The 11380-nt window shown below is 40.1% G+C and overlaps 1 protein-coding gene across 1 annotated transcript; it reads left to right on the top strand.

Moving 5' to 3' along the window:
• Positions 1-277: 277 nt before the first annotated feature.
• LOC130994281 (uncharacterized) lies at positions 278-1390 on the top strand. The gene has a single exon (XM_057919327.1). The coding sequence runs from the start codon at positions 278-280 to the stop codon at positions 1388-1390; it is 1113 nt and encodes a 370-aa protein (XP_057775310.1).
• Positions 1391-11380: the final 9990 nt, after the last annotated feature.

The following is an 11380-nucleotide window of genomic DNA, read 5'->3' as shown; positions in this document are numbered from 1 at the left end:
AGGCTTGAAACAAATAAATTATAGTTATTTAAAATATTTTTAGTTTTTAATTTCGATGAATTAATATAGAGCGGTCCCCCTCGAGAGCAACAAAGTTTTTGTGTGTAGAGTGTCCCGTGTGTATTTACATGAAAAAACAATTGATTTTCCTTCTTTTCCCAAACAAATTATAGCCTTACGAAATCAAAATCCAATAACCCATAGCCATAGCCATAGCCATAGCCATAGCCATAGCGGAGAAACAAAAGAAGCAGGAAATTATTGGCCATTGAAAAAGATGAAGCTTTCACTCAAACTTCAAGACAATCACCACCACGAGCGCCACCACCAGCCTCCGCCGCCGCCGCCGCCGCTCCTAATCCGTGCCAAAATACCCATAACAATATTCAACCTCCCATTCCTTTCCCACTTCTCCACCACCACCACTCAACCCTCCGACCTCTCCCTCTCTCTCTCCACCAACTTCCCCTCTTTCCCCTCTCTCAAACTCTCCTACGCCAGCGCCAGCGCCGCCGCCGCCCCACCCCTCACTCTCACCCTAAAATCCGGCACGGGCCTCTTCGGCTCTCCCAACAACTCTCCTCTCGTCATCTCCGCTCACTTCTCCTTCGACCCCTCCAACCCCGCCCACCCTAACCCTACTTTCTCTCTCCTCCTCAAACCCCAGCTCGGATCTTTCTCTCTCCGGAAATCCACCTTCTCTCACCCGGAGCCCGCCGTCAGCGCCGAATCAATCATTCCGGATGCCGTATGCGATTCCAACTCCTTCGGATTTGTGCCGTTGGAGACGCCCGCCGCAGTGAAGGAGCTTCCGCCGCAGAAGAAATCTAGGGCTTCGATTTTTAAGGGGACGCAGCTGGCGGCGACGACGCAGATGCCCGTGGCCAAGGGGGTGGCACTGAACTTGAGATGGCGGGTGAATTTCGCGGAGGATCAGATGCCGATTTTGAGGATTAACAAAATTGGGATTCACAGGGTTGATGATGCGGTGAAGGGTGATGAGAAGAGTGAGAAGAATGAGGCGAAATTGGGGGAAATGGAGGTGATGAAGAGCATGTGTTTTTGGATGAAGAGGGAGGTGGATGCTCTAACAAGAGCTAACAGAGAGATGAAGATTGAGTTTGACGAATTGAGACGGCGGAGCAGCGGCGGCGCTGGCGGTGGAAATGTCAATGAGGGTGCTAGGAGCGGCGGCGGCGGTTTTGGTGGTGGGAATGTTAAGGAGGGGGGCATTAGGAAGAAGAAGGCGGTGGCGGCGGCTCCGATGAAGCAGTGGAAAGGAGAAGAGAATGGGAAAAGGGAAGAAAAGAAGAATGGTAATGTTGCGATTGATGTGGAGAGTGAGTTGCAGAGAGCGATAATGGCTGCTGCTGCTTCTCCTTCTACATAAGGTTTTGTTTGTTTGCATTCAATGTATATACGAAATAGAATGTGTTTTGTTTCTTCCCTACCAAATTTGCAAATGATGATGTAGCTTTTGATAGCTTAGTTTGCAATGAAATTTTCATTTCAGGTTTGAGGGTTTATATGTGTGTGCAATGAAATTTCATTTCAGCTTTGTGCAATAGAAAAACTTGGTCTTGAATGGGATGTATGTGTTCCCCTACAAGATGTATAGGTTGGCTTGGGCTATTATTCATGGGATTCAAGCATCGTTTGCAGGATTGGCCCGATTCATAATTTTGAGGCGATTTAAGAGAATTTATATTGAATTTTAGAAATTTAGAAAGTATTTAAAGTGTTTGTGGCATATTATAAGTTGGGCAAATTGCATGAAAATACCTCACTTTATACCAAATTCTGGTTTTTTGACAAATCTTTTAATTGTAGCAAGAAATTGAACGACCTTTCAATTTATTGCAATTGGCATCCCCGGTGTTTTTCCGGCCAAATTAAATCTGAGTTGGCAGTCGGAATGCCAACGTGGCATCAGAAATGCCAAATCACACCCATCATCCCCTCCCACGTCACCCTCTCTCCCACGTCACCCTCTCTCCCATAGCCGGAATGCCAACCGTGCATCCGCCGTCGTCGTTTCATGGTTCCCAACTGCTCACGCACTGCCGATACTCAGCCATCGTCGCTTCCCTAAACAACTGTGCCGTCAAATTCGAGCTCTCTCCCTCCGTCGTCGAAGAAGCATCATAAACGGCTGAGCAAAAAAAAAGGGGGCTGAGCAGAAAAAGATTTCGAGCTCCTCTGCAAAAATCAGCGACGCCAATTTCACAATTCGGCGAGCTTTCAAGCCGCACCAGCAGCTCCTCCCTATCTCAAAATTTTCGCCGCCTACCTCTGTTCTCGGCTGACGCCACCGTCCAGCCATCACCACATCTAGTCAGAGCAAGGGATGGTTCATTTCAGCCCCCGATTCACCACGAATCACCGTCGCCTAAAACTCTTCTCTTTCGGAGATCCGCCATTGTCGCCTTAAAACAGAAGCCGGCGAAAATTTCTGCAAAAAAGAAACCCTTTTGCTGCATCAAAGCTCTGATTCACATTCGAGGCCTTCTCAAGATGCTCGTAGAGCTCCTCCGCCTTGGGGAATAACGCGGCCCCTAAGGGGGTCCGCCTTCGCCGCCGAATCCACTCAGAAGCGATGAGAATCGCGGTGAAGAATACCACCACCGCCGCCTCCGAACGAAAACCGACGAGTGTCAACACCAGGGTACACGGCCGCGGGTCATCGCCGCTTCCTCTGGAACCTCAAAGAACTGCAATCTTACCTTCTTCGAGCATCCGTCGTCGCCGTGAAACGGCTCAAGGATTCGAATCCTTGCACCAGGGTGGAGAGAGAGAGGGTGACGTGGGAGGGGATGATGGGTGTGATTTGGCATTTCTGATGCCACGTTGGCATTCCGACTGCCAACTCAGATTTAATTTGGCCGGAAAAACACCGGGGATGCCAATTGCAATAAATTGAAAGGTCGTTCAATTTCTTGCTACAATTAAAAGGTTTGTCAAAAAACCGAAATATGGTATAAAGTGAGGTATTTTCATGCAATTTGCCCTTATAAGTTTAATGTTTGTTTCTTGAAGCCACCTCAGTTTAAATTGATTAGAAATTTTGACTCGAATTATTAGATTAATATGATGATAAGTATATAATAATCCCTCTGTCTTATTACAAAAGTCTCATTTTTCATAATGAGATGTTTCATTACAAATGTGTCATTCTTTTTTTGGCAATATATTATCTCTCTATACTTAATATTCAAAAAATTTCCACCAACTCACTTTATCTAATTTCTACACATTTTTTAATTTTTGTGCTAAAAAATAATGAGACATTTGTAATGGGGGAGTAATATATTGGGACGATAATTGACATAGTCAATATAGTTATATAGATAATAGATAGAAATAGTTGTTTATCAACTTAATTTCAATAAATTATAGCCAACATTTAGAATTTTGGACAAAACTTATTTCTTTACAGCTTCATATTTTTCTCACCGCCAAATTGTCCTACCTTTTGTTTAATAGTTTTGACATGGTGATCCTCGTTTAACTTATGCTCAGCTAAATCTCTGTCTGCGGTGCTAAAGGAAAAAAAACAAATATCACTGTTGCTTTCGTCAAGCTTTAGTTGTAAAACCCACTTTTCCTGGTAGGGGTGGGAAGATAGGGTTCGGGTATAGGGTATCCGATTACCCGACCAGAAAAAAACGGGTATCGGGTACCCTATACCCGAAAAATTAGGGGTCGGGTTCGGGATCGAATATTTAGGGTATAAAAAAATCGGGTATCAGGTATACCCGAAATACCCGAATGTTTAATTAAATGTATTTTAAACTATATAATTAAATTTAATTTTAAAAAATCTAAAATTAAAGTTTCAAATTGAAATCAACTCGTCTGATAGTCTCCTTCCTTTCCCTAATTCCCTATTTCCCTTTGTGAGTCTCCCACCTCCCGCCCTGCTGTTCCAGAATCCCTCTGGCCTCCCACCCAGCGCCCTTTGCCCGCCCGTCGTCGCCGTTTTCGCGACGGTGCGACCCTCGCCAGTCGGCCCCAGGTCCGAGACGGCGAGACCCTTGCTCAGTCGCCCAGCCGTTTTCGAGACCCTCGACCCTCGCCAGTTGTTCCCGTCGTTCCGCCACCGCCTAGGACTTCGCCCGCAGCTAGGGGTGAGCAAAAAATCCGAAACCGAATAACCGAACCGATCCAAACCGAAATTTTAAAATATGGTTCGGTTTTTTCGGTTTTTCGGTTCGGTTCGATTTTTTTTCATAAAATTTCGGTTTTTCAGTTCGGTTCGGTTCGGACTTTTTAAAACCGAACAAAACCGAAAAACCGAATTATATTTATAATATATAAATATATATATATATATATGTGTATATATATAATATTTTAATTATAATTTTATAAAATCTAGCTTCTAATATTTTTTTAATTTTATAGTTTTTTTTTGGAATTTTCGGTTTTTTTTTTCGAAAATTTCGGTTTTTTCGGTTTTTTTTTTCGAAAATTTCGGTTTTCTTCGGATTAATTCGGCTTTTCGGTTCGGTTCGGTTTTAATTATAAAAATTTCGGTTAATTCGGTTCGATTTGTTCGGTTAATTCGGTTCGGTTCGGTTTTTTTTTAAACCGAACTAAAATATGGTTTGGTTTGGTTTGGTTTGGTTTTAGCAAAAACCGAACCATATAACCGAATGCTCACCCCTACCCGCAGCAGCCGCGCCGCCTCCGAGCTCCAACAGGCATTTTTTTTTATTAAACAGATATGCTTCTTTTTTATCTTGGTTTGAGAATTGAGCAAAAAAAAACGAAATTATGTACAGATTTGAAAATTTCCATTTTGACTGGGTAATTTAGGGTACCCGAATACCCGACTCGGGTATTAGGGTATCCGATTAAAAATCGGGTTCGGGTTCGGGATTCAGTTTTTTGCCTTATTCGGGACCAGGTACCCGATTTTTTCGGGTAGGGCACCCGATCCCGACCCGATTCCCAGCCCTATTTCCTGGGATCATGCAATGATCATTTGTGGTAATCTAGGTTGCTTCCCAAGATTACGGTGCAACTCTGTAAGTTCTTCTACTTTTGGTTGCTCACCCGCCATGTGGTGAAGCTCAACATTTTAACCTAGATCTAAACATGCCGGAAAGAGAAATTGGAGTAACCTGTATCACAATATGAGAACTTGCTTGAAAACTTGCAGATAAATCTTTAGAGTAATTTGTTGCGTGCCTATTACAATGAACTACATGGAGTATTTATAAGACTACATTAGGGCGAAGGGTAAAATGGTCTATACAAGTCATTCACGCGCTCCACATGCGGTGTACGCGCACCACAATCTCCTTCTTGAGAGCAGCCAGTTTCTCTGTCCAATCTTGAGTAACGGCCGCGAGCTCTTTCTTTTTCTCCTGGTTTACGCGTGCCAACTCTTCCCGAACTCGGGCCAACTCCGTATCAACAGACAATCTCTCAGCCTTTTACCCTTCGTACACCGCATGTGGAGCGCATGAATGACTTGTATAGACCCTTTTACCCTTCGCCCTAATGTAGTCTTATAAATACTCCCTGTAGTTCATTGTAATAGGCACGCAACAAATTACTCTAAAGATTTATCTGCAAGTTTTCAAGTGAGTTCTCATATTGTGATACAGGTTACTCCGATTTCTCTTTCCGGCATGTTTAGATCTAGGTTAAAATGTTGAGCTTCACCAACATGGTTCCAGATTTATGCCTCTTTCCCGTTAGATTCCCAGCCTTGTCGCTAGGCTGTTACAACATTGACGTAACATTCCTTAGAAGCGATTTGATTATTGTAGACTTCTCCAATGCCTCCATCAATAGGGAATTTCATTTCAAGTAATGGGTTGACACGACAGCCTTGAAAGAGTTTCAACGTGGGCCTTCTCAAAATGACATTGTAGGCAGGCTTGGGGAGGTCTATCACCACAAACTCCACAATCTTTTTTTCCTGGGCGCTGGAATTGCCCAAGGTTAATGGTAGCTCTAAAGTGTCCAAAGAAACTATAGACTCATCCATATAGTTGCTCTGTGGACGGCTTCAACTATGCTTCACTATTTATAGCCCCCAAGAAATCTTAAAGACATTCAATGAGCTTTTCGTATCAACAAAGACTCTATGCACCAAGCAATTGGTGATGTCAGCTGTGCACATCAATGAATCATTATGAGGGTACGTCATCGTTATGAGCTAAGATTGGAAGGCAGTCTGTGGCGTTCTTTCTATTTCAGTCAAGGTGGAGAATTGTGATGATAAAGATGACTTCATAATTTAAATAATAGTTAAGATGATTGTTCAACATTTTGTTGGTTTAACAGCCAGGTGCATGTGAGGGAGTACACAACGAATTATATGTTCCATAAGTTAGTTTTAACTAACTCAATAGCGTTATGATCAACTACTTCTCACACATCTTCTAGATGGATCTGGAGTTGAGTTAGTTACTCTTTTGCTTGCGTGCATTTGAGTTTGTTATCTCATTCATTCAGTGAGTGATGAGGAGTAATATATGCAGAGGAATGGGCTTTGGTAAAGGAATCACTCCGGGCAGAGGAATGGGCTTTGGTAGATGAATCACTCTGGGCAGAGGAATGGGCTTTGGTAGAGGAATCACTCCGGGCAGAGGAATGGGCTTTGGTAGAGGAATCACTCCGGGCAGAGGAATGTGCTTTGGTAGAGGAATCACTCCGGGCAGAGGAATGGGCTTTGGTAGAGGAATCACTCCGGGCAGAGGAATGGGCTTTGGTAGAGGAATCACTCCGTGCATAGGAATGAGCTTTGGTAAAGGAATCACTCAGAGTTAACTTTACCACCGAGTTGGGCTTCATTTCTCTGTTTCGTGGGCTTTAGGCTTAGGCCCAATTAGGTATCTATAAATAGAAGGTTCAGCATTAGCATTAGGGGATTAATTCATTCTACCACTCCACTTGTAATATGTAAAATACTCTTAAAATAGTGAAAACAACGAAAACCCTCCCAGTGTGTAATATTCATCTCGTTGTAGTTGAGAGAGAGAAAAAAGAATATACATCAAAAGAAAAGTGAGAGTTGTGTGATTGTCTTCTCATTGATGTAGGTCTATAAGGTCGAACCACGTTAAAAGCTTTCTGTCATTCTTCAATTATGCATTCTTAGTTTTTATTTGAGATTATGTGTTTGTTTCGATTGTTGGATTTGTTAAGTTCGTTGTTCTTTCAATTGTGGAGATCATACGGTTTACCGAATCATAACAATTTCCAAGTTATCTTTCTGCATAAAGTCACTCACAAAGAAAGCATCGGCAACAATGATATAATAATAATGCTTAGTAATTGACGTAGAGGGCATAAAATCATTATCAAGTTCACTACCATATAGTGCGTTGGTTGGAACCATGAGAATCCCAATGACTCTGTAAGTCCTTTTTCTTTGTCATACGTTTAACTTCTTTCGATGTAAATGACTTCATGTGCTTTCTCCAACGAAATATGCAGCTTATCATCTACATGTTGCTCATGCTCGCATGCAACATCTTCCTTGGCCCATATTATCTCTACCTCTTCATCATCACTCTCAGTGTCTCCATGGAGAGCAGTTGCAGCTAGTGCTTGCAATGGTTGTCTCATTGACTCCTCCTCGAACCACGTTGGCTCTTTCTCCTTATCTTGTAGTCATATTTCTCTCACTTTAGCAGCTATCTGTGTAAGTAGACAATCGACATGGTCTGCAACCTTAGCTCTTTGTTGGCCTTTCTCCACTGCCTCTACAGACTCAAAATTATGTGTGAATGCCTGAAGGGTATCTTCCAACGTTGGCTCGTTAGATGGAACTAGTTGTGGATGATGGTACTGAATGCTTTGTCTGGACTGATTGAAGTCCTGATCCCATGCGAAGTCGGGTTCTCCATCCATCCAAGATTATATGATTGTGCTTCAGTAGTGTCACACATCTCTCAAGCCAAATTTGAGTAACAATTCCAGCCTTGATTGTATGTGCCAGCGAGCATACCCTATTATTGTTCCTCTTTGAATCTGCGCATGCACTTGGTGGATTTCTTGTGTTAGGTCTGCTATCTGCCTCGTGATCTCGTGATCTCATTACAGTTTTATTGAGACTTTGATTTTAGTTCATATGTCTATGTGTGGCTAGGATTCCTTTTTCCAGGGTTTAGGGAGTAAACATGATTTGAATTTCTGACTGTTTGATTCAATCAATCGAGATTGTTATTCCTTTTTATGTTCTTATTTATATTATTTGCTTTATTGCTTGATCACCAATTTAGCATAATCATAGGTTTTAATTTGATATCGAGAGATGATAATTATTACCTGAAGTAAGAACATATAACACATTTATTTTAATTCTAAAGGGAATTGATATTTGTGAGAGCGTTAATTCTAAGAGCTTTTAGGAGTTGCATGTTAGAAGTGTGATCAGGAGACGGTAGCCTTGCATGTAATCAACGGTTTTTATGCCATGAGAGTGGGTATAGACTAGTTTTGAGATTGCCTTAGGAATCATCTTGATGATTGAATTGAACTTGTTAGTTATGAGAATCTGTTGAAACCTTTGCCTTGGGAAATTCTTCTCATTTCTGTTTCTCCATATTTCTCAGCTTGATTTATTTCTTTCTTGTGTTTATTTATTTTGTTCTTTAAAACAGAAACTCTTAATTTCAGTTTTCTAGATAGAAGATTATAGTCTAGGATAGGAATTGGTACTAATCAGTCTCTGTGGATTCGACCTTGTTTGCCACTATACACAATTGCACCCGTGCACTTGCGGCGTGTAAAGAAATTAGCGAACAATAGGCCTTGTTTTGGACAAATTTTGGGAGCACTATTCATCAATACAATTGTGAGTTTTTATTCTCTCTTTAGAGTCTTCGAATTTCTTTCGGTTTTGCCAAATAATTCTTATCGACTTATTAAACGGATTTCCATCTTTGTTTGTGGCGCCATTCATCCGTCTCGCGTTGTTGAGACGAGTTGCTCTTTGGGTCACATGGGTTAATTCTTGCCTACGAAACTTGGAGGTTCAATTTTAAAGGTGTTGGATTCTCATCCGTTTATCCTTTTGTTCGTTTCTGCGTGCGAGTATCATACAAAGTCAAGGTTAGATTGTCGACTTGTGGCTAAGTTCGTATCATTATATGTGTTTGAATTTATGTCTCATATCGATTCTAAACTTTTCACTCAGAATGTCATAGGATATGCTTTAGCACTAACTACTTATTGCCCCACTTTGGGAATTCTGACTATTGATATTCCCGATATATCTGATATGACAAAGAACAATGCCTAACTGTTGAAATCTTATATGTCTTAGGAGCTATAATTACTTGCTCTGGGATCAACTTTCAACCAACATTCTCTTTTACGGGAACTACTATTCGTGAAGTAAAAGCTATTCTAGATAAAATTTTCAAAAAGGGAGTGAAAATGAACTACCAAAATGCATGTTTTTTGGAAAAAGAAAGGCAAAAATGAGAATGAGAAAGAAATGAAAGAAAAAAATAAAGAAAATTCTATCGTTTGTAGCATGGAAAATTTTCATTTTAAAAAAGAGAATTATTATTGAAAATATAAAATAAAATAAATGTAGGATTACAGAAAAATAAAATAAAAAAATTTCATTAATCCATGTAGATCATGAATTAGATAGAGTCGAACTCTCACATCGTATTATATAGTGATTAGTGAAGTTGAAAGTATATCCCTAAATAAGAAGATTTGGAATTCGAAAAGAGACTGTAATAATGTTTTGAATAAAAAAATTATAAATAGTTGCTAAAAGTATGCACAAAAGATTTGGAATTCAAACGGAGATTATATGAAATGTATAATAAATGTTTAGCATCTGATTGCGATTAGGGGTGGTAATCGGTACGGTTCGGTTATAATCGAACCGATTTTTCAATTAACCGGAACCGGCTAACAATGAAAATGCTAACCGAATCGGTTCGATTAATTGATTAACCGGTCCGGTTAATCGAATTAACCTGTTAATTGAGGAATACGAAACTGAGAAAGTAGAACAGACTGCAATTCAAATTGTGGAATTTAAAAAGTAGTCCTAACAATACCGACCTAATAATTCAAGTTTTCACATCAACTCCATCTCAGTGAAGAAACCAAACAGATGCAATGTTATAAGAACTTGGTATTGATTCCATATTACTATCCTTTATATCCAACAACACCTCATTCTATCCGAAGCTAGACACTGATACATAAACAAGAAACTCATTATCTAAATTACTAGCTACAAACCAAAATTCATCCCATTTAAGCATATTTAGATCCAACACACTTTCACGCAAAAACAATACAATATTTCCACAGTTGAAATCATTTACAAAAGTTATCAAACACAATTAATAACCAATAAAAACAGAAAAAAGAAAAGAAAAGAAAAGAAAAGAGAGATCATCTTTCAATCTCCATCTCGACACATAATCCTAAAACCTAATTTTGAATTACCTATGTGCTATGTTGTGCCGAATTGCCAGAGGAGAATGGAGGAGTTGCTTGTTGCTGAAGGGGGAAGGCCGGCTACCGGCAGGTCGCGCCGGTGAAGAGGATAGGCCTTTTGAGGGGCCAAGGGCGAAGGGGTGACGAAACCGAAAGGGTGACGCCGCGCCGGTGGAGGACGGTGGGAAGAGGTGCTAGTGACATGGCCGTGGTGGGAGTGGGAGGGATGGGTAAGACGCTGCCTTCAATTTCTCTCAAGCTGTAGAGTCGTAGGTCGCATGGAAAAGGCTGTTCTCGTTGGAAGGTTACCAGTTAAACCGATTAACCGGCTAATAGACAATTCCAACACCGATAACCGAATCAAACTGAAAAATTTTGGCTATCGGTTAACCGATTAATCGATTTTCTAGTTCGGTACGGTTATAACTTGATAACCGGAACTATTTTACCACCCCTAATTGCGATTTCTGGAATCCAAAATATGTCAAACTGAAATTATTTAATTTGTTATATATTACATTGCATCCCTCTCAAAAAAGAAAAAAGAAAAATTACTTGCACATACTTAACAAATCTACTTTAAATGGATGAATCTACTCATTTTGATTAGATAAATATGAAGTCTAATTTGAGCAAATCGATATAAACTAATGTAGATTTGTTATTGATTACGTTAGTATTATTGAACTTTAATGAAATCACTTAACTTTGAGCAAATCGACCCAAATTGCAATCATGTAGTACTTTTTAATTTTCTCTTCTAAAAGATAAAGAAAATAAATCAATTTAGTTTTCCTAAAAAAATATAAATAAATAAATTTACTAGTTTTTTTTTTTTTTGAGAGAAAAAATTTACTAGTTGGTTATGCAGAAGCATGTAGAAAAACAACTAAAAAACGAAAAGAAAAGTAAAAAAGAAAAAGAAAAAGGAGTGTTTTATTAATGA

The sequence above is a fragment of the Salvia miltiorrhiza genome, chromosome 7 (genome assembly GCF_028751815.1).
Source record: "Salvia miltiorrhiza cultivar Shanhuang (shh) chromosome 7, IMPLAD_Smil_shh, whole genome shotgun sequence".
Taxonomy (NCBI): Eukaryota; Viridiplantae; Streptophyta; class Magnoliopsida; order Lamiales; family Lamiaceae; genus Salvia; species Salvia miltiorrhiza.
Note: the sequence above shows the minus strand (reverse complement) of the source record. Positions and strands in the feature narration are given on the sequence as shown.

What these genes read in the sequence shown, in the direction of transcription:
- LOC130994281 (XM_057919327.1), top strand. Translation starts at nt 278, where the DNA reads ATGAAGCTTTCACTCAAACTTCAAGACAATCACCACCACGAGCGCCAC.